The 24,142-nt window shown below is 45.4% G+C and overlaps 1 protein-coding gene across 4 annotated transcripts in view; it reads right to left on the reverse strand.

Annotated features, from left to right (window-relative positions):
- Positions 1-24,142, reverse strand: part of bbs9 (Bardet-Biedl syndrome 9) — a 203,347-nt gene that overhangs the window by 156,076 nt on the left and 23,129 nt on the right. For 2 of the 4 annotated variants that reach the window (XM_046315060.1, XM_046315061.1), the window contains 9 exons: positions 23,969-24,053; positions 23,714-23,897; positions 17,789-17,918; positions 13,713-13,897; positions 13,552-13,628; positions 12,949-13,002; positions 12,681-12,783; positions 4,465-4,569; positions 1,948-1,962 (listed from right to left, as the gene is read on the reverse strand). In XM_046315060.1, the coding sequence (XP_046171016.1) occupies positions 1,948-1,962; positions 4,465-4,569; positions 12,681-12,783; positions 12,949-13,002; positions 13,552-13,628; positions 13,713-13,897; positions 17,789-17,918; positions 23,714-23,897; positions 23,969-24,053 (938 nt within the window). The remainder of the gene's footprint in view (positions 1-1,947; positions 1,963-4,464; positions 4,570-12,680; positions 12,784-12,948; positions 13,003-13,551; positions 13,629-13,712; positions 13,898-17,788; positions 17,919-23,713; positions 23,898-23,968; positions 24,054-24,142) is intronic. The other 2 variants (XM_046315063.1, XM_046315062.1) reach the window with 1 other exon arrangement.

The following is a 24,142-nucleotide window of genomic DNA, read 5'->3' on the forward strand; positions in this document are numbered from 1 at the left end:
GAACCCTGGCTGGAATAACAGAGCAAGCGAGAGACTGCTCGGGGGGAAATTCCCTTTTCCATCCTTTCACAAGAGAGAAAGGAGAAATAGGGAAAGAGGGAAAGGTGATAAAGAGAGCAAGAGAGAGCGATTCATAGAAAGACAAGACGGAAATGGAATGAAAGAGAGAAAAAGTATTCAAGAAGAGGCATAGCGCAATAGAGCGAAAACAGTGCAAGAGTCGCTCGCTCTCGAGGAAGAGAGCTGAGAGGGCGAGAAAGAATGAAGTGTAGAGAAGAGAAAGCGCAGGGTCTTTTCCAGTAGCGGGCCAGGCCCATCGCTAGCCAGTATAATCCTTCCCTGTTATGTCTGGCCAGGTAACTTAAGATGTGTCCTGTAGGGGCTTTGCATCGCCCCGGCTCATGTAGCAACAAAAACGAATATAATGGAGCAAAATCACAACCTTAGGGACCCAGAGTATAGACAGTGTTCTCTCTACGTCCCTCTCTTCAGTTATCCTTCCCTCGCATCCTCTTTCCCCCCCCTTTTCTTTTCTCCCTCTTTCGCTCTCTTTTTTTGTCATTGTGTTTTTCTGTAGAGTAACCTGTAGACGTGGCTTTTTAAAAGCATCTTCACTGTGAAAACTCATATTGAGGTAATTGAAGGTTTGACCACAGACACTGTTGGCCTTTAAACTACTAGAATATTGATGGTTAAAGGATCTTCAAATGTTTTCAATGGGCAACTAATCCCAATTGCTGCAGAATCAGCTAAAATAAATATCCTGCCATCAATGAGGGGTGTGGTTGAAAGAATGAGGGGGGGTGTAGAGGGGACTGACTGAGGATGAAGGAAAAAGCTGGAAGGAGAAAAGAAAGGAGTGAGAAGGAAGGAATGATAGTAAGAGAGAAGACTGAGACCAGAAAGGACGAGGGGAAACATTTTTCCCCTTTCAGGTCCCCAGCCGCCATTGACTAGTCGGCACTCTCTAAAGACAAACAGTGTGTGTGTTTAGGAAGAGGGGGACGTCCTGCCTGTAAATCTAAACTGGTCCCACCTCTTCACACACCGTATCCCAGACACCCCCTGTGTATTCTCAGGCAGCCACGGCAGAGTTACGACCCTCACTCGCCACTGTGATTTACTTTCATGGGCCATGTGTGTGTGTATTGTCTCACCTGAGCTGTCATTGTTGCCCTCTGTTGCCAACTCATGGTTGACACACCTGACCTCACTATGGGGTCACTGGACGATATGAGGCCTATGAGGGTTTCTGTAGTAGTTATGAGAGTGGGCTACTTTTCTCCAAAGTTGAATATGAATATCTTGTATGTAATATTATTTTCCCTAAAATCATTGATTTTAAGCACACCCAGCAACATGTCCTGTCAACACACAGCAACATGTGCTGTCAATCATCCTCTCTCAATGGATAATGGAAGTAGTCTGGAACCTCAGCATCCTGATTACACCAGCACTAGTCATACTGCATGATATCTCACTGAGTGTGTCAAGTCTCTCTGACCACTCTGTTTATTTGACCCCAGGGCGACCGTAAGGGATCCTGTTCATTGTGCAGCTGTAATGATGTCATCGATGCGATGAAACGTCTGTGTGTGTGTGTGTCACTGATCAAAGGGAGGACATCTACTGTATCACAGCACATAATGAACAGACAGAGGCACAGACAGACAGAAATAAACAAACGCTACTCAGAACTAGACACCCAACTATTTAGCCGTAATATGTAGTCTGTGTATGTGTGTGGGAGTAGTAGATACAAGTGCATAAGTGTCTGCATGTGTACGTGGTGTGCCCATGTGTACAGTACGTGTAACCAAAAGTGTGTATGTGAAACTGTGTGTGTGTGTGTCTCTCTCTCTCTAGCTATATCGAGTTACGGGGGAACATAAACAGTGGGCTGTGGGCTCTTCCTGTGCTTCCCAGAGCAGAGCCCAGTCTACTTACCTGCAGGGTTGAGCTCTTTCATATGGGCCAGCAGCAAAGCAGGGGAAACACAAACACAACACAGTCACTTTAAAGGGCCCTGGCCTAGGGCACGTAAACACTGGAGCCCACTCATTCACTTTACACACACCCCTACCCCCTTTCACCCCCTCCCTCCCTTCATCCCTCCCTCACTACTTCATCCCCTGCTTTAGTCTCTCCCTCCTCCACTCCGTTCCACCTCTCTCGTCTCCCTGTTCTCATCTCTCTGGAAAGTAGAGTCCTCTCCTCGCGTCTTCATTATCTGCACCAAATGAAGAACTGAACAGGTGAAAGTAAACTCCTGTTGATTGCTGAATGATGATGCCAACAAATCTTGATGCACCTCATCCGCACATATCATCACAGTCACTGTCGGTCTCTTTTATTAAATGTGTGCTCAGAAGGCAAAGGCTCTACCTTAAGACACAGACAGCAGGCTTGAGACTAACAATAGACAATGAGACAGACAGAATAACAGAACAGACCTTCTAGGCTTAAGTACCAGACTGACAGAATACAGACAGTCTAAAAACAGAGACATCGACTACTGTAGCTACAAACGGCCAAGAATAACCGACAACCAGCCAAGCACACTCAGTTTAACATCAATTCAGGAGACAAAATGGTTCTAGTCTGCAAAACACATTATCAGCCAGCTGTGGACGGATTCATTCTATAATGATTCAATTGAGAGAGAAAAAAAAGTGCACATTCTTAAATAAATAAAAATCTGCTAAACCTCTGTTATTGACATAATCAATGACACACAATCAACTACACAGTAATTCGTTTGACAGTGAGTGAAGTTAATTAAATGCTGGAGGACTCAAGGTGGTGCTGAATGTGTTTCAATGACTGAGGAATGAGCTCTACACTGAATCATGTGCCACTGATTCCTCTAGCAGCACAGTCAATGAGGGCCAGATTAATAGTCAAACTGCAGCATGCCCCTGTGCTGTGCTTGTGTATTTCACGCTTTGTTAGCGCTGATGAAAGGCAGCCACCTCTCTCCCCTTCTCTCTGGGTGTAGCCACATTGGCTGCCAAGGAAAGGAGAGGAGAGGAGAGGAGAGCGGAGCAGAGATTTAGCACAGGTCAAATGGAGCAGAACACAAGACAAATATACAGATAGAGGGGATATGGACAGATATGCGCACAAACAAACACAAAACCCGTAGAGGCTGATTAAAAATGAATGTCAACTAATTGATTGAGACAGTGGATGGCCCCCAACATGGCCCCACTACATTCATTTGTGGACAGTGAGAGAGCACTACTGCAAATCCCTTTGATGAGCTCTAGGAAAAGGAGAGTAGACGGTAACAGAGAATTTTTGAGTTGTAATCGTTGCCTCTGGGTGCAGCGGCAGGAGAGAAAGCCCCCAGTATAGACGGCTGCATTCCTCCCATTCCAGCCAGGCATTCAGAGGAGAGGAGAGGAGGGAGGAGAGTGCTAATGGAGATTAACACTGCTCTGTCTAACACCTAGCCACTGGGCTATCACATCCACACACAGAAAGAAATATAGTCCACTAAACAGTCATATATCCACAGGTGTGTGTGTAGCCATCCCTCCTACCCCTTTGATTTGATTTGATCCCTCCTACCCCTGCTGTCAGTACATCTCTTCTCTCTGTTACTGTGATCTAAGTAATGTCTTACTGATCAAAACACAGGGCAGCCGTTGCTGGAAGGCCCTGTGAAAAACTCCAGGCTCCTCTCTTTCCACCCCCGCTATTTTTAGCATCACAATAAAATAAAAAAAACGCCTCGATATTTCCAAGCCATTTCACATTTAATGTGCTTTCAGGGAACCTTTCCACAAGGCGCTGCCAACACAGACAGTCCAAGGGAAACAATAGTATAAATGCCGCTTTTTAGTGAGCCGCTTTGAATCAAGTGAAATAATAAAACCCATGACATTTTAATTGAAATAAAGAGGGGTTTTGTTGGTTCGAGGGGAGAGTAATGTCTTCCAGAAATACATACAGCCTGGAACCAGATGCTTCGATGGATACAGCGCTGAGTTCAGTCCGCTGTTACCCATTCAGTGGTTTTAAAGGGTACAGAGCTGCTACAGCCAGATGTCAGCACTGTTACAGCCAGCTATCAGCACTGTTACTGTCAGTCCATCTCGTTACAGACATACGTCAGATCTGTTACAGCCAGAAGTCATATCTGTTACAGCCAGAAGTCAGATCTGTTACAGCCAGAAGTCAGATCTGTTACAGCCAGAAGTCAGATCTGTTACAGCCAGAAGTCAGATCTGTTACAGCCAGAAGTCAGATCTGTTACAGCCAGAAGTCAGAGCTGTTACAGCCAGAAGTCAGAGCTGTTACAGCCAGAAGTCAGAGCTGTTACAGCCAGAAGTCAGGACTTGTATGGACTTACTGTAAGATAAGTCACAGACAGGGAAACCTAAAAGCATCAATTCATGAGAGAGACGAGGCAAGTGTGATATGTTTCCGACGTGTTTAAGAGGTTGTCAGTGTGTGTACCTGTAGGAGAGCTGTAAGATACGGCCACGTCTCCAGTCAGGTCTGCTGGTGGATAGTGCCCATTCAGGAAGGCAGAGAACGCCACCACAGTGATAGACCCAACACCTGTATAAAAAATACACACACACACACAAAAAAAAACACCCCGTTTTAGACACACAACACACTGTCAAACACAGACATGACGACTCAGCACTTTAAAAAGTGTGGAAAGGACAGGAAACAGTATTCTCAACACTTACCAGGCCTAAAAACATACACACAGTCACATACTCTCAGTCTCACACATGGTTACACGCTCAAACATCTCAACCAGAGGTGAAGACAGCAGGGTTAACAACATTAACCAGGCAACTCTAACATACGCACAGAGAAAGGGTGCCTGTGGCACAAAGAGGAGGGTGATGATTTGAGTCCAGTTCTAATACCCTAACAGAGTCAGAGAGAGAAGGTAGATGGGGATCAAAAACTGCCTGGGAGGAAAGGCCAGATTTCAGCTAATGGCTTTGGAGAGAGGTCGAGCCAAGTTACACACACAAGTTACACAGAGCCCTGTTTGAATGGGCACACCGACCATGTGTCAGGTGGTGTGGTAATGAGGCGTGACGTATGGAGCCCAGAGCAGAGTAGGGCCGGCACAGGTGACTGAGCCAGGGGCATGTGCCAGGATTCCCCACTACACACATATCAAGCACCCTACTCTGTATGTCTGTCTGTGTCCTGCTCTCTCTCGGTCTGTAGTGAAGGGATTTCACAGACCATCTAGCTATCTTTTCATTTTCAATCGGTCCGCCTTTCCTTGTCTAAAACCTGCCAACCATGAAGAATTTTCAGTTGTGTAAAGTACCTAAAAATACTTTAAAGTACAATGTTTACTTTTACTTCACTACATTCCTAAAGAAAATAATGTACTTTTTACTCCACACATTTTCCCTGACACTCAAAGTACTCGTTAAATTTGGAATGCTTAGCAGGACAAGAAAATGGTCCAATTCACACACTTATCAAGAGAACATCCCTGGTCATCCTCCTGCCTCTGATCTGGCGGACTCACTAAACACAAATGCTTTGTTTGTAAATTACGTCTATGTGTTGTAGTACACCCCTGGCTATCTGTCAACAACAACAAAAAATATTGTGCCATCTGGTTTTCTTAATATAAGCAGTTTGAAATGATTTATACTTAAGTATATTTAGAAACAAAATACTTTTAGATTTTCATTAAAGTATTATTTTACTGGGTGACTTTCACTTGATTAAGATATATCTTTACTTTTACTCAAGTACGACAATTGGATACTTTTTCCAACATTGAGAATTGTACCACTTCAGCATGGTGGCACGACACCCACACTGCTCAAATCAAAAGGCAAGTGCACCTTTTTTAGCCTAATAAATGATGTTGGCAGAAGACTGGCTCACTAGGAATGGTAGACTATTATGGGTACTTGGTAATTGGTTTTGCTTCAGAGCTAACTAGAAATGTGTTTAAATGTACAATATTGGTCTCTCCCTAAGAGTTTCTGACAAGGTGGTGCTGATGTAGACCCTAAGGTTGGGTAGGGAGAGGTCTGGAGGGGGTCAGTCAACTTCCCTCTCAGGAAGTTGGAAAATTTGGCATTTTTGAAAAACATGTAACTGCCATTTCCTGAAACCTAGAGTCTTAAATTATATCAAACAATGTAGCCAACACAGAGGTCTTGTGTAGGGTTTCCACCTACTCTGCCAGGCACTTTGGTGCTGAAATTTCACTTCCTTATGTTATAAAATACATTTTACCAAGACAAATATGATTATTCATGTTCTGAAATGTTCAGGGGGGTATTTCTGAAATATGACATGAAAAAGTTGGATTTCGTAACCTAATGTCATGTCTCAAAATCCATATCCATCTTACTTCTATATTTTTATGTCCTGCGGATTCGAGAAGACGGGAAAGTGAGCCTGTCAGTTAGCCAGTAGCCTTAATTCTCACACAGAATCCAGCCTAGATGACGTGATAACATTTTCCAAAATGTTCACCACTTTCTTTCCATTGATTCAAAATCACCCTAATTCTGGCCATCCTACAAGGGTAAAAACCACAATAACTTTTGAAAGGATTGTGATATGGAGGTGAGGTTTGGACCATTGGTTTTCTTTAGAATTATTTACACAAATATGTTATTATACCCATTGGTAAAAATATGCGTTATTGATTGAACACCCTACTGAATTGAGGTGGTTTCATTGACACTTGCAAATTTTTATAGATTCAATTTAGGGGTAATGATTATTCTCATTAATGGGTGTCTTTATGTGGATAGTCTAGTGAAAATGTAAACTGGCTTCATTTTGTTTGGGGAGAAAATAAAACATTTGAATAATTCAATTACTGGATGCACTGCGGCAGTCTAGCTGACTGCGGCAGTCTAGCTGACTGCGGCAGTCTAGCTGACTGCGGCAGTCTAGCTGACTGCGGCAGTCTAGCTGACTGCGGCAGTCTAGCTGACTGCGGCAGTCTAGCTGACTGCGGCAGTCTAGCTGACTGCGGCAGTCTGGCTGACTGGGCAGTCTAGCTGACTGCGGCAGTCTGGCTGACTGCGGCAGTCTGGCTGACTGCGGCAGTCTGGCTGACTGCGGCAGTCTAGCTGACTGCGGCAGTCTAGCTGACTGCGGCAGTCTAGCTGACTGCGGCAGTCCAGCTGACTGCGGCAGTCCAGCTGACTGCGGCAGTCCAGCTGACTGCGGCAGTCTAGCTGACTGCGGCAGTCCAGCTGACTGCGGCAGTCCAGCTGACTGCGGTAGTCCAGCTGACTGCGGTAGTCTAGCTGACTGTAGGCTATTTAGAATATGAAACAACTGAACTAGGCCAATATGAGCCAGTTCCAGATCTCCATCCCTGACCTCATCCATCAAGTTCGGTCGGACTACTAGACTATTCATTCAACATGCCTTGTTGCCGTCGGTGAACTGACTATAATCACATCATTAGCAGCCTACTGTTGACATCTGGCGATATCAAGATGACAGATGAAGAATTGATTCATTAACATAGACTGTTAGTCCTAACATAACTAGCTGGGAAGGAAAGTATTAGCGCAATTAGGGGCGTTACTTTTTTACATCACCGTTTCTTTATGTCAAGTTACACCCATTGATGCCGGCCACGTTAACTATCCTAACATGTCACGCTAGTTATCCTAACCTGTTATGAAAACAAATCTGTGTCCGAAAAACCATTAGTCTCATAACACCGGAACTGACCGATTTCCTGATATCAAGGAGCACGCACATCAAGAAACGCCCCAAATTGCAGTCTGCAATTACACCATATTTGTATTTTAGGGGTGTTTTTCATACCAGCGTACTTAGACTTCAAATTGCCTGCATGGTACGCAAAAAGTGTGCAGGTTGGCAGGTCGTCTGTTTCCCTCTTCTCCATCTCTCATTCTTCCCTGTCCCTGGCTCTTCCTGCTGACACGGGGCCCAGGGAGGTAGTGTGTTCTGTAGCACCAACTCCAACACCCATCTACTATACATGGAGGCAGTCAAAGGTCAGACAAGAACCCTTAACATGAACACACACAGCGCCAGAGAGGAGAGATGGTGGCTGAGTGGAGAAAAAAGAAAGAAAACAGATTACGAGGGGAGAGAGCGTCAAAGGAAGAAAAAGAAAGGAGTGGGAGAAGAGGCAGAGAAACCAAAAGGGCCGGCACTTTCTCTGCGCTCCGTCAGACGCTCTGACAGCGTGACGAGCCCTCTCCCTCCATCACTCTCCTTTTCAAAAACGGGGGCAGGCTTGCTTTTAACCCCTCGACCCTGACGCCGCGAGCAAATAGTGACCAGACAGTCTAAGTGTTACCACACCATTAGCGCCCAGCGTAGAACAACAATAACAACAAAGGAACAGGACACAAATCCCCCTCGTATCTCCTTCCCCCCTCTCCTTCCTTCTCACACTCACTCCTTCCCTCAGGGCCTGAGCTAAGTGGAGAACATTTCGCTTTGACCTTAGGTGACCTCGGCCACCCATCCCTTGGAGAAGACGGGTCAAGAGGGGTCGGCAGGGTAATGCGCACCGCACACAGAGCAGAGAGGGAAAGTGTGTCGAGGGTGTTTGGAGTGCAAAGAGTGTGCGCGCGCTCCACTGAGAGAATCATTGTGTATGTGAGCATGTGTGAGACCGTGAAAGAGACTGTAAAAGAGAGAATGTTTGTGCATGTGTGTGAGAGAGTGTCTGCAAGAGTATTAAACATTGTAGTGTTTTGGTGTTTTGGTGTGTGTGTGTGTGGGCACATACTGACACTTGCAGAGACCCATTAGGGATCTCTGGGACAGATCAGCAGGGCGCTAAATGGCCACCTTTGACCTTTTGGGGTCAAGACAGGTCACATCCCTGTGTAGGGTCTGTTAGAGCAATCCACCCAAAGCCTCTCTGTGGTACGTTCCACGAAGCAGGACCATCAGATAAGACTCACTTAACATATACTACCAGTCTAAAGTTTTAGAACCCCATACTCTTAAGTTTCTTCTTTATTTTTACTATTTTCTACATTGTAGAATAATAGCGAAGACATCAAAACTATGAAATAACACATATGGAATCATGTAGCAACCAAAAAAAGTGAAATCAAAATGTATTTTGAATTTGAGATTCTTCAAATAGCCACCCTTTGCCTTGATGACAGCTTTGCAAACTCTTGGCATTCGATTAACTAGCTTCATGAATGCATTTCAATGAACAGGTTTGCCTTCTTAAAAGCTAATTTGTGGAATTTCTTTCCTTCTTAATGCGTTTGAGCCTATCAGTTGTGTTGTGACAAGGTAGGGGGGGTATACAGAACATAGCCCTATTTGGTAAAAGACCAAGTTCATATTATGGCAAGAACCAATTAAATAAGCAAAGAGAAACGACAGTCCATCATTACTTTCAGACATGAAGGTCAGTCAATACGGAAAATTTAAAGGACTTCAAGTTTATTCAAGTGCCGTTGCAAAAACCATCAAGCGCTATGATGAAACTGGCTCTCATAAGGACCGGCACAGGAAAGGAAGACCCAGAGTTACCTCTGCTGCAGAGGATAAGTTCATTTGATTTACCAGCCTCAGAAATTGCAGCTCAAATAAATGCTTCAGAGTTCAAGTAACAGACACATCTCAAAATCAACTGTTCAGAGGAGACTGCGTGAATCAGGCCTTCATGGTCAAATGGCTGCAAAGAAACCATTACTAAAAGGACACCAATAAGAAGAAGAGACTTGCTTGGGCCAAGAAACATGAGCAATGGACATTAAACTGGTGGAAATGTCTGGAGTCCAAATTAGAGATGTTTGGTTCCAACTGCTGTGTCTTTGTGAGACGAGGTGTGGGTGAACGGATGATCTCCGCATGTGTATTACCCACCGTAATGCATGGAGGAGGATGTGGGGGTGCTTTGCTGGTGACACTGTCTGTGATGTATTTAGAATTCAAGACACACTTAACCAGCATGGCTACTACAGCATTCTGCAGTGATACGCCATCCCATCTGGTTTGGGCTTAGTGGGATACACCATCCCATCTGGTTTGGGCTCATTTGTTTTTCAACAGGACAATGACCCAACACACCTCCATGCTGTGTAAGGGCTATTTTACCAAGATGGCGAGTAATAGAGTGCTGCATCAGATGGCCTCTGCAATCCTCAGACCTTAACCAAATTGAGATAGTTTGGGATGAGTCGGACCGCAGAATGAATGAAAAGCAGCCAACAAGTGCTGAGCATATGTAGGAACTCCTTCAAGCCTGAAAAGTATTCCAGGTGAAGCTGTTTGAGAGAATGTCAAGAGTGTGCAAAGCTGTCATCAAGGCAAAGGGTGGCTATATTGAAGAATCTCAAATATAAAATATATTTTGATTTGGTTAACACTTTTTTGGTTACTACATGATTCCATGTGTTATTTCATAGTTTTGATGTCTTCACTATTATTGTACAATGTAGAAAATAGTAAAAATAAAGAATAAAACTTAAATGAGTATGGGGTTCTAAAACTTTAGAGCAGTAGTGTTTTTTTTATAGCAATGTAATGCAACTACTATCATATCAGTGTGGAGGGTGTGAGTCCTTGAGAGCTGCCCAGTTGACTGGTTTAGATTTCTACCTGGCACACTGACAGGCTTAACAATCCACCAGGTTTCCCAGGTCTGTATCATATGATGATTATGAGGTAAGGATGAAAGCCACCTCTGAGGTGTTTGCGTGCGTGTGTGTGCGGGGTGTTACTGTCAGTGTGTACTTATGTATTAATGGAAGATTTGGCTCTTATCTAGAAATGCACTACTTTGTGATTTAAATCAGAATACCAAACCTGTAACCAGGGAAAGAGGAGAGACAGAGACAGAGACAGACAGGGCGAGAGACAGACAGAGACAGAGAACAAAGGAGGTAGTGTGGTGGACAGGACAGGGGGACTGGGTTGCCATCTGATATGAATAAAGAGTGAAATAACAATGAAAATCAGAAGGCGCTGCCTCCCCCACAAACCCAGGACAGGCCAAGCTGAGCGGAGGGATGGAGTTTCTAAACAGAGCATCCTGCGGTGGCACACACACACACACACACACACACACACACACACACACACACACACACACACACACACACACACACACACACACACACACACACACACACACACACACACACACACACACACACACACACACAGTCAAAGAATCAAAGACACATGGGCATTGGTCTGTTGGTCTGTGCCAAACTCACACACTCCAACACACAGAGGCTAACTGGGCAGCTCCAGCTCCCCATTCCCAATAATAAAAAACAGACAAGACGTCAGAGGAAGGGAGTGAGTGGGAGATCTGTAGAGAGAAAGCTAAAAGCAGAAAGTGTGGGAGATGTAGATAAAGGTGACAAGAGAGAGATAGAGGAGGAAAGAGAGTGTGGGACTCAGAGACAGATGAAGATGGAGTTTACAGAGATATAGTAGATTGAGAGACAGAGGGAAAGAGAAACTAAAACATGTGTGTACACTGCACTGTGCACTTCAACAAGATACCGTATCGGCCAAATCCGGTCATTCTGGGCAAAATCATTCAATTAGTCAAAAGTCCCATTAAAACGGTTTAACTGGCTGTTATCCTAACCTGTTATGAAAACAAATCATCTGTGTCGAAAAACCATCAGTCTCATAAAACTGTAACTGACCAATCGCAGGCACCAATGAGCGTTTCCTGACATCAAGGAGCACCCACATCAAGAAACGCCCCAAATTGCAGCCTGAGTTTATAGATATATAACAGAAGGAGAGGCAGGGAGAGAAACTAAAACATGTGGTATGTGTGTGTACACTACACTGTGCACTTCAACAAGACACAGTATGGGCCAAATCCGGTCATTCTGGACAAAATCATTCAATGAGTCAAAAGTCCCATTAAAAAGGTTTGACTGGCTGTACATCTAGGTGGTCCTGGAAATCTAACATCAAACTTTTCTATCCTGGGCCAAACACATCCATGGTGGGGTCAGGTATGGGTAGGGTGGGGTAGAGGGGGGTGTGTGTGTGTGTTTGTGGGGTTCGGGGCCTGGGTTTTACAGCAAAGGGCTGCTGATAGACTGGTGGAGAGCAGCGGCAGGTTTCTGTGTGTGGGAGACAAAGAGCGTGGCATAAACACACCGAGTCATCGCTGGTTCACTGCGTGTGCGTTTAATCTGCTGCGTTGTGATGACTGCCATGGTTACGTACGCATTACCTAACTAATCTTTTAGCTGTCATGACTTACAGCCATCTTAAATGACGAAGAAAACTTTTGCTTCAAAATGTGGATCTATAATCTCCAACACCTCTACTAAACTAGAGTAGGTTAGTGGAAAAATGGATCCCAGCTCGGCAGACATACAGGACTTAACACTTTTAGGGCTACCAGACTTTTCTTTAAATGTTCCCACATCACGTTTGCACTGCTCTCAGACACTGTGATAAAACTGATATGAAACCGGTTTCTAGGAATTGGGAAGGTTGAGGTAGCAGACTGTTCTGTTTGCTTTGGGTGAGAGTTTACAGTGTTTGCTTGACCATGTCAAGGTGACCATGTACCTCCTTTTCATTTATTCAGATTATAGAACCTTTCATGTCTGCTGTCTCATACTGATAATGTCTGAGCCCACAGGGGAAAGCACATGTTCCTTCTGTCATTCACTCACTCTCTATAAAGATAAGGAGGTGAGAAGCAGACTTACCCAGAGGTTCCAACACAAGCTGATCCTGGGTGACAGCCAGTGGAGGCTGAACACACACAGTCAGTTTAGGACCCTGCAACGCACAGCGACTCGTCACCTTGATCTGAGAAAGAGAGTTGGATGGAGAGAGAGGAGAAAAAAAGAAACAGAGGAAGACATTTCACATTTCATTTCTCAAGTTGCAGCTAAAATAGTTTGACGAGTAAGTCAAATTAAATTAGCCTTGTTGTCTGCGTCTTGAAGAAGTCAGCAAGTGTGCGACACATACCTTCACTGTGACTGAGGGGACGGGTAGACCATCAATGTCCGGGATGAGTGCTTGCTATAGAGATAGAGAGAATGTCAGGATATACCAGTCTGTATGTGTAGCCTTCATTGTGTGTGCCTTCACTCTTTCCCTCTGTCTCTCAATCTACTGTATGTGCAGCCTTCACTTCTGGTCCTCACGATCGTCCTCACAAGGATCGTAAAACAAAGAAAGTTAGGACAAGTGGGAACATTTCGCCGGTCGCTACAAGTAAAAAGTGCTATTTTAGGTTTAGGAGTTAGGATTAGGTTTAGGAGTTAAGGTTAGAGCTCGGTTGGGCTTCTACATCTGTTTTAAGATGGGTTTTTGTATAAGCACTTTGTGACATCTTCTGATGTAAAAAGGGCTTTATAAATACATTTTATTTGAAGGGTTGGGGAAAATAGGATACTGAGTGGAATTCAATTGTTTGGACCCCACAAGAATAGTACAACAAACGTCTGTGTCCGTTTCAGTGTGTGTGTGTGTCCGTTTCAGTGTGTGTGTGTGTGTGTGTGTGTGTGTGTGTGTGTGTGTGTGTGTGTGTGTGTGTGTGTGTGTGTGTGTGTGTGTGTGTGTGTTCACCGATGTGCTGTCCATGTTAGTGGAGACTGTGGCTGTAACAGTCAGATCCTCATCTGTCTCTGCGACAGGAAGAATATCTACAACAGAAGAAAAGGAGTCAGGAAACGTCCTAGAATACACAAATACACACAGTCTGTTCACGCTGTGTGTGTGTGTCCTACCAGCCTGGGTCCTGGTGGCCTGTCTGATGACTCTCTGCAGACTCTTCATCTCAGTGTCGATCTGGGAGTAGTCCTGTTCGCGGGCGTCCACCTTGGGCGTGGAGAAGAAGGAGGGGTCTGTGCCCATGTAGGAACACTGCAGGTGGCCCTCATTGCTCAGGGTCACCACCACACCCTTCAGGTCCCTATGGGGGGGTGAAACATCTGCCTTGGTCAGAAACAGAAAAACTGCTATATGATTTGTGTGAGGACAAACAGTTTCATAGCAGCTTCTCAGCACACATCATTCAGAGATAGAGAATATAGAAGAGAGATAGAACAAGATAATGACAGGGACAGAAGAAAAAAAGAAGTTAGGAGATGTGATGCAGTGTGTGTGGTAACTGGTTACAGATGTGTTGTGGTGCCAGGGCAGTGAGGCAGTAACAACCCCCCACACACACAGGGGGTTTCCAGCCCAGAAGAGTAGTAAGTCCGACACCTGCAGGAGAGGGCGACTGAGGGGGGTATAAACCCCCCTTTTACTGCTGCAGGGGCACATTCACAGCTACTCCCTCTCCCCTCCAAACCAGCCCTCCCCCATTACTAAAGCCCCCCATAAAAAGCAGCAGCCCTGCCGCCACAGGGGAGGGATTGACCTACCCAACCTACCCACTCAGCCATCCAAATAAAATGTCATCACTATAACACTATTGTATCAAACTCAAGCATGTTCTCTAATTGTGTGCCTGTGTGCTCGCGCGTCTTTCTTTCCCATCAGGTCTGAAGTCCAGCTCAAGTGTTCCGTTTCCCTTTTGTCCATATGAAAAGGTATTTTTCATTGTTATTCAATCCAGAAAGTCTCAATCGGACAGGTTATTTGTCGCTTGATAAAGATGAGCAATAATGACTGTATAAAATAAAGTAAAAATACTGAGCTATATTGTATGCAAAAACAATTTGGGAAATTCTCTCTCATAGTAATACAAGTGGTCAGAGAAGGAGATTTTGTTTAACAAGTGTTTTTTTTAAATCCTCAAAAAAGGTAGAGGTCAAAATGATTAACACTACAATTTCTTATAAATAAAGTAGTCAAAAGTTTAGTATTTGGTCCCATATTCCTAGCACGTAATGATTACATCCAAGCTCGTGACTCTACAAACTTGTTGGATGAATTTGCGTTTCAGATTATTTAGTGCCCAATAGGAATGAATGGTAAGTAATGTATTGTGTAGTTTGAGTCACTTTTATTGTACACTGAACAAAAATATAAATGCAACATGTAAAGTGTTGGTCCCATGTTTCATGAGCGGAAATAAAAGTTTCCCAAAATGTTCCATACGCAGAGAAAGCTCATTTCTCTCAAATTGTGTAGACAAATTTGTTTACATCCCTGTTAGCGAGCATTTCTCCTTTGCCAAAATAATCCATCCACCTGACAAGTGTGGCATATCAAGAAGCTGATTAAAAAGCATGATCATTACACATGTGCACCTTGTGCTGGGGACAATAAAAGGCTACTCTAAAATGTGCAGTTTATTCACACAACACAAAGCCACAGATGTCTCAAGTTGAGGGAGCATGCAATTGGCATACTGACTGCAGGAATGTCCACCAGAGGTTGCCAGAGGATTGAATGTTCATTTATCTACCATAAGCCACCTTGTGGCAGATTTGGCAGTACGTCCTACCGGCCTCAACCCCAGAACACATTTTTGGCGTTTTGTGGGAGAGTGGTTTGCTGACGTCAATGTTGTGAACAGAGTGCCCCAATGGTGGTGGTGGGGCTATTGTGTGGACAGGCATAAGCTACAGACAACAAACACAATTACATTTTATCAATGGCAATTTGAATGCACAGAAATACCTTGACGAGATCCTGAGGCCCATTTTTTTTATCTGTATGCTAAATCATGTGAAATCCATAGATTAGGGCCTAATGAATTTATTTCAATTGACTGATTTCTCATATGAACTGTAACTCAAAATATTTTAAATTGCTGCATGTTGCGTTTGTTTTTGTTCGGTACAAATAGGACTAGAATATGTTTCTAAACAGTTCTACATTCATTTGGATGCTACCATGATTAAGGATTATCCTGAATGAATCGGGAATAATGATGAGTGAGAAAGTTAGAGAGTCAAATATCATACCCCCAAGACATAGTAATCTCTCACCATTACCAACAGGGGAGGTTAGCATGTGTGATTTTTCTCACTCATCATTAGTCATTTACCTGTGGTAAATTCAATTGATTGGACATGATTTGGAAAGGCACACACCTGGGGTGGCAGGTAGCCTAGTGGTTTCGGTTACTGGCATTGGGCCAGAAACCAAAAGGTTGCTGGATCGAATCCCCGAGCTGACATGGTCATGGTCATCCTGCCCGAGCTGACAAGGCAGTTAACCCACTGTTCCCCACTCAACCACTGTAAATAAGAATTTGTTCTTAACTGCCTTAAATAAAAGGTTACATTTTAAAATAAGGTCCCACAGTTGCATGTCGGAGCAAAAACCAAGCCATGCTGTCAAAGGAATTGTCCGTATAAGACGGTGTCGAGGCACAGATCTGGGGAAGGGTACCAAAACATTTCTGCAGCATTGAAGGACCCCAAGAAGTTTGGAACCACCTCTTCCTAGAGCTGGCCCCCCAGCCAAACTGAGCAATCGGGGGAAAAGGGCCTTGGTCAGGGAGTTGACCAAGAACCTGATGGTCGCTCTGACAGAGTTCCAGAGTTCCTTTGTGGAGATGGAAGAACCTTCCAGAAGAACAACCATCTCTGCAGCACTCCACCAAATCAGGCCTTTATGGTAGAGAAGCCAGTCCTCAATAACAGGCACATGACAGCCCGATTGGAGTTTGCCAAAAGGCATCTAAAGGACTCACAGACCATGAGAAACAAGGTTCTCTGGTCTGATGAAACCAAGATTGAAACCAAGACCCTTGATGAAAACCTGCTCCGTTCTCATCAAGGCTCTCACTGTACTTTGCTTCATTCATCTTTCCCTCGATCCTGACTAGTTTCCCAGCCCCTGCCACTGAAAAACATCCCCACAGCATGATGCTGCCACCACCATGCTTCACCGTAGTGATGGTGCCAGGTTTCCTCCAGATGTGATGCTTGGCATCATTATTCATCACTGTTTGTGTGGTAAATAATTGTTGTAAATTGCAGTGCGATTATGGCCATTTAGTACTACAGTCCACCACTCCCTTTTGATTGACCAGCTGTAAGACATTGTGAAATCATTTCCTCTCAGGGATTTGGGTGGATTTCTCATGGTGATAACCATGACAACAGGTGATCATTAATAATAACACACTAATAATAATAAACCTGGCATATGGGCTTCAAAAGTGTGTGTGTGCGCGAGTATGCCTGTGGGTGAGAGAGTAGCGCTCAGCAGAGAGAGAGAGAGAGAATGAAAGCTACACGTATGTCCTATCTAGAATGCGTTCTGTAAGGTTGCGTGGAGGATGAGTGTGTAACTGTGTGTGCTATGCAAATATGTGTTTGTTTTGGGAGGGCCCAGAGAGAGGCTCATCTAGTTGGTGCTGACAGAAGGGCTCTTTAGAATGGAGCCAACAGAGCAGAGCTACTGAGATACACAGGGACACTCAACCATGGAGCACAGGAATGGAGCCAACACACAGGGACACTCAACCATGGAGCACAGGAATGGAGCCAACACACAGGGACACTCAACCATGGAGCACAGGAATGGAGCTCCATCTGAATGCTTCCACCCCTCCCTTTCCATTTAGTCCCACTCTCCTCTCATCCTCTGTTACCTTATTGGATCAGTGGCATCTGAGCACACACTGTGTGTTTAAGTGTATTGGCGTAAAGTTACCATCAACTATGGGGTCCAATTCAGATAGGTCAATTGAAGAGGGAATTCATGAATGGAAAAACGACTTACAACTTCTTCTTTTGTTTAATGTGGGCTTTTGAATTTAATTTCCTAAATTGACAGAATGGAAATGATCCAATCCTGGTTACAGTACACAACCACCAAATTCATGGCAACACAAACACACCAAACATAGCAGAAACGGGTGCCATGGTAACGAGTGTGGGGTGGGAGTACTCACGGGAAGTTAGCGAGCCTGACAGCCACGGGGGAACAGGAGAGCTGGGCAGCCCACTTCAACGTCACATCCTGGTACACCAGCAGCATGTTGTTATGGTTACCGACCAGGGTGTTGGTGGTGCCTTCAGACACTGGGAAGAGAAGGAGGGGTCAGATGTTAGATACAGTCACAGGAGATGCATGACACCTAATGAAAAGTGGTTTAGAAATACAGTCCTTCAGTCCATCCATCAGTCATCAATGGGATATCGATTTGCTCGGAGTTGCTTTGGCAGGCTAGAAGCCGGTGCATATAATGACAACAAACCTTCAATGAATATTTAACAATTCAGAAAGCAAAAAGAGCAAGTCATTACAAATGAATTAAACAAGGCCTAGTTCTGGGGTGAGGGTGTGAAAACACCTTTGGGTTTGGGCGTGTGCGCGCACACACACAAGCATTTACCGTCACTGCCACCATGGGAGATCTGAGATGCACCCACAACCCACGCCTCGCCAACCTCATTTGGATGGATAGAGGGCAGGGGCGGGCAAGGCCGAAATGACAGACACCGCTTATATAGGACTCCCTCCATCCACTACATAAAGCAGCATTTATTTTCTCCTCTTTCGCTCCTCCTGGTTCGTTCGGTTCTGCCACTGTGGCCAGGCACTGTATTAATAGCAGTGTATCAGACAGACATGTGGCAATGGTTTCCCTGAACACACCTTACCCTGAGGTGTATATGTGTGTGTGTGTGTGTGTGTGTGTGTGTGTGTGTGTGTGTGTGTGTGTGTGTGTGTGTGTGTGTGTGTGTGTGTGTGTGTGTGTGTGTGTGTGTGTGTGTGTGTGTGTACACTAATTATAAGTGATTATCATCAATGATGGGGTTAAGTGGCTGTATTATCACTCCTTGAGAGAAAAACAGAGGATGTGTGTGAGAGAGAGCGAGAGAAAAGGAGAACGCAAGCCAAAAAAGACAGCTGCATTGCGGAGGGCCAGAGGGGGAAACCTGTGAAATACTGAGAGCGGGCCGGTAAACCGCTAAAGTTCCAGCCAAAACAATGTGAAAGTCAGCAGCCCGGAAAGTTCCTCTCCCTCTCTCTGTATTGAAAACCAAACCGCAGCAAATTACCAATAGCGGGAAGCCATTTGCCATACTATCCGGGTGGCTGCTGAAAACACAACCAGAGAAAACTATAGAGGACTGTGATCGATGTCACCTGGGATCCTGGCCTTAATAGATGAACGATGCAAATGGAATGGGAATAGTGTGATGTAAGGTTGTGTGTGTGTGAATACCAGAGGGAATGGTGCTCACAGGTCAAACAACTCAATGAGGAATAGCAGGTGCCTCTGGTTGAAAAGGAAAAAAAATCTCAACCACACTGCTTCTCTTCTTCTATCCCTCTCTCACCTATTTCCCTCCCTTCTCTCTCCCTCACCCTTTTCTTTCTCTCCCGCTATCCTTCCCTTGCCATCCCTCTCTCCATGTACAGTGCCTTGCGAAAGTATTCGGCCCCCTTGAACTTTGCGACCTTTTGCCACATTTCAGGCTTCAAACAAAGATATAAAACTGTATTTTTTTGTGAAGAATCAACAACAAGTGGGACACAATCATGAAGTGGAATGACATTTATTGGATATTTCAAACTTTTTTAACAAATCAAAAACTGAAAAATTGGGTGTGCAAAATTATTCAGCCCCTTTACTTTCAGTGCAGCAAACTCTCTCCAGAAGTTCAGTGAGGATCTCTGAATGATCCAATGTTGACCTAATGACTAATGATGATAAATACAATCCACCTGTGTGTAATCAAGTCTCCGTATAAATGCACCTGCACTGTGAGTCTCAGAGGTCCGTTAAAAGCGCAGAGAGCATCATGAAGAACAAGGAACACACCAGGCAGATCTGAGATACTGTTGTGAAGAAGTTTAAAGCCGGATTTGGATACAAAAAGATCTCCCAAGCTTTAAACATCCCAAGGAGCACTGTGCAAGCGATAATATTGAAATGGAAGGAGTATCAGACCACTGCAAAACTACCAAGACCTGGCCGTCCCTCTAAACTTTCAGCTCATACAGGGAGAAGACTGATCAGAGATGGAGCCAAGAGGCCCATGATCACTCTGGATGAACTGCAGAGATCTACAGCTGAGATGGGAGACTCTGTCCATAGGACAACAATCAGTCGTATATTGCACAAATCTGGCCTTTATGGAAGTGGCAAGAAGAAAGCCATTTCTTAAAGATATCCATAAAAAGTGTCATTTAAAGTTTGCCACAAGCCACCTGGGAGACACACCAAACATGTGGAAGAAGGTGCTCTGGTCAGATGAAACCAAAATTGAACTTTTTGGCAACAATGCAAAACATTATGTTTGGCGTAAAAGCAACACAGCTCATCACCCTGAACACACCATCCCCACTGTCAAACATGGTGGTGGCAGCATCATGGTTTGGGCCTGCTTTTCTTCAGCAGGGACAGGGAAGATGGATGGAGCCAAATACAAGACCATTCTGGAAGAAAACCTGATGGAGTCTGCAAAAGACCTGAGACTGGGATGGAGATTTGTCTTCCAACAAGACAATGATCCAAAACATAAAGCAAAATCTACAATGGAATGGTTCAAAAATAAACATATCCAGGTGATAGAATGGCCAAGTCAAAGTCCAGACCTGAATCCAATCGAGAATCTGTGGAAAGAACTGAAAACTGCTGTTCACAAATGCTCTCCATCCAACCTCACTGAGCTCGAGCTGTTTTGCAAGGAGGAATGGGAAAAAATTTCAGTCTCTCAATGTGCAAAACTGATAGAGACATACCCCAAGCGACTTACAGCTGTAATCTCAGCAAAAGGTGGGCGCTACAAAGTATTAATTTAAGGGGGCTGAATAATTTTGCACGCCCAATTTTTCAGTTTTGATTTGTTAAAAAAGTTTGAAATATCTAATAAATGTCGTTCCACTTCATGATTGTGTCCCACTTGTTGATTCTTCACAAAAAAAAAACAGTTTTATATCTTTATGTTTGAAGCCTGAAATGTGGCAAAAGGTTCAAAGTTCAAGGGGGCCGAATACTATCGCAAGGCACTGTATATACAGGTAACTGGCAAAATAAAGGAAACACTTGAGTAAATGAGAGATACAAAGAATATTGAAAGCATATTGCTTCCACACAGGTGTGGTTCCTGAGTTAACTAAGCGATTAACCTCCCATCGTGCTTAGGGTCATGCATACAAAATGTCCAGTTGACCATTATTTTGGCTACCATGGCTAGAAGAAGAGAACTCAGTGATTTTGAAAGAGGGGTCTCAAAGAAGCATAATGATTTTAAAGGGTGTGTGTGTGTCTGTATATCTCAGTCACCAGATCTCAACCCAATTGAACACTTATGGGAGATTCTGTAGCGGTACCTGAGATAGCGTTTTCCACCACCATCAACAAAACACCAAATGATGGAATTTCTCATGGAAGAATGGTGACGTAGCCCTCCAATAGAGTTCCAGACAATTGTAGAATCTATACCAAGCTGCATTCAAGAGGTTCTTGTGGCTCATGGTGGCACCAATGCCCTATTAAGACATTTATGTTAAGTGTTTTCATTATTTTGGCAGTTACCTGTAACTAAGCTCAGCTGGAGAGAGGTGTGTTGGCTGGAACCCAGTGATAGTGGGATTAACATGCAACACGCAGACCCCTGATCCACAGGGCACTTTGCCAGCAGAATTTGCTGTGTGTGTGTGTGTGTACTTATGCAGGTGACAGTGCTGTGTGTTGCATGTTCGAGGTGCTGCATGTGCTAAATATGGATCCGATTAGAGCGTGCCTTGCTCTGTGACATTTCCTACTTCCTCTGGTTGGAGTGGTATGTTGGGAGTCAGTCAGGACAGACAGATGCACTGTGTAGAGCTGTACTCCGGTCCCTCATTAAACCAAACCCAGGAGCCGAGAGACTCCCTATCAGATGAACCTGAGCTCACGGACAAACACTCATTCTGCTACCGCCACACACACTGGACAGGCATGGGGAAGGTCTTATCACCACCAGAAATATGTTAGACCAATAATATTCATCAATAATATGGGAGGATGGATATCTGCTATGTCCTACAATAATATGTCCTACAAATAGTGTGTCTGATATCAAGCAGTAAACAAGCTAATGATATCAAGCAGTAAAGCAGTCTTATGTGAGGAAGCAGCTAGGGTTGTACCATTACCTGAGGAGTAGGGGAGGAAGCAGTAGGGCTCTACCATTACCTGAGGGGTAGGGGAGGAAGCACTAGGGTTGCACCATTGCCTGAGGAGTAGGGGAGGAAGCAGTAGTGCTCTACCATTACCTGAGGAGTAGGGGAGGAAGCAGTAGAGCTCTACAATTACCTGAGGGGTAGGGGAGGAAGCACTAGGGTTGCACCATTGCCTGAGGAGTAGGGGAGGAAGCAGTAGGGCTCTACCATTACCTGAGGAGTAGGGGAGGAAGCAGTAGAGCTCTACCATTACCTGAGGAGTAGGGGAGGAAGCAGTAGGGCTCTACCATTACCTGAGGGGTGGGGAGGAAGCAGTAGGGCTCTACCATCACCTGATGGGTAGGGGAGGAAGCAGTAGGGCTCTACCATCACCTGAGGGGTAGGGGAGGAAGCAGTAGGGCTCTACCATTACCTGAGGAGTAGGGGAGGAAGCAGTAGGGCTCTACCATTACCTGAGGGGTAGGGGAGGAAGCAGTAGGGCTCTACCATTACCTGAGGGGTAGGGGAAGAAGCAGTAGGGCTCTACCATTACCTGAGGGGTAGGGGAGGAAGCAGTAGGGCTCTACCATTACCTGAGGGGTAGGGGAGAAAGCAGTAGTGCTCTACCATTACCTGAGGGGTAGGGGAGGAAGCAGTAGGGCTCTACCATTACCTGAGGGGTAGGGGAGGAAGCAGTAGGGCTCTACCATTACCTGAGGGGTAGGGGAGGAAGCAGTAGGGCTCTACCATTACCTGAGGAGTAGGGGAGGAAGCAGTAGGGCTCTACCGTTACCTGAGGGGTAGGGAGGAAGCAGTAGGGCTCTACCATTATCTGAAGAGTAGGGGAGGAAGCAGTAGGGCTCTACCATTACCTGAGGGGTAGTGGAGGAAGCAGTAGGGCTCTACCATTACCTGAGGGGTAGGGAGGAAGCAGTAGGGCTCTACCGTTACCTGAGGAGTAGGGGAGGAAGCACTAGGGCTGCACCATTGCCTGAGGGGTAGTAGGGGTGGAAGCAGTAGGGCTCTACCATTATCTTGCCTGAGGAGTAGGGGAGGAAGCAGTAGGGCTCTACAATTACCTGAGGGGTAGTGGAGGAAGCAGTAGGGCTCTACCATTACCTGAGGGGTAGGGAGGAAGCAGTAGGGCTCTACCGTTACCTGAGGAGTAGGGGAGGAAGCACTAGGGTTGCACCATTGCCTGAGGAGTAGGGGAGGAAGCAGTAGGGCTCTACCATTATCTGAAGAGTAGGAGAGGAAGCAGTAGGGCTCTACCATTACCTGAGGGGTAGGGGAGGAAGCAGTAGGGCTCTACCATTACCTGAGGGGTAGGGGAGGAAGCAGTAGGGCTCTACCATTACCTGAGGGGTAGGGAGGAAGCAGTAGGGCTCTACCATTACCTGAGGGGTAGGGGAGGAAGCAGTAGGGCTCTACCATTACCTGAGGGGTAGGGGAGGAAGCAGTAGGGCTCTACCATTACCTGAGGAGTAGGGGGGGAAGCAGTAGGGCTCTACCATTACCCGAGGGGTAGGGGAGGAAGCAGTAGGGCTCTACCATTACCTGAGGGGTAGGGGAGGAAGCAGTAGGGCTCTACCATTACCTGAGGGGTAGGGGAGGAAGCAGTAGGGCTCTACCATTATCCGAAGAGTAGGGGAGGAAGCAGTAGGGCTCTACCATTATCTGAAGAGTAGGGGAGGAAGCAGTAGGGCTCTACCATTACCTGAGGAGTAGGGGAGGAAGCAGCTGGGGTTGTACTCCAGTTTCTTCATGAAGCGGATATGTCCGTTGTCTTTGAGGCAGTACAGGTTCCTTTCGCCGCAAACAAAGATGGAGGATGAGGACGGAGAGAAGGAGGGGACACTGAGGTCCAAGGCCTGCTCCCCCAGGACCAGGGTCCAGTCAGCCTGAGGGGGAAACACACATAGGGTTAAACACACACACAAACACGCACACACACACCCAGTTCTCCTCTCACCGTCAGTCTCTTCCCTGCAGTTTTGCCATGCTGCTCAGCATCCTGTCTGGTCTCTGCATCCGTGGCCACCGCTAGCGTCTCATACCTGGGTTAGGAACACTCAGTTTAGACACACACACACTGTACTCAGTGGTAACACTTCAGAAACACTTCAGCTGGACCCTCTGTCAGAAG

The sequence above is a fragment of the Oncorhynchus gorbuscha genome, linkage group LG19, assembly GCF_021184085.1.
Source record: "Oncorhynchus gorbuscha isolate QuinsamMale2020 ecotype Even-year linkage group LG19, OgorEven_v1.0, whole genome shotgun sequence".
NCBI classification, from domain to species: Eukaryota; Metazoa; Chordata; class Actinopteri; order Salmoniformes; family Salmonidae; genus Oncorhynchus; species Oncorhynchus gorbuscha.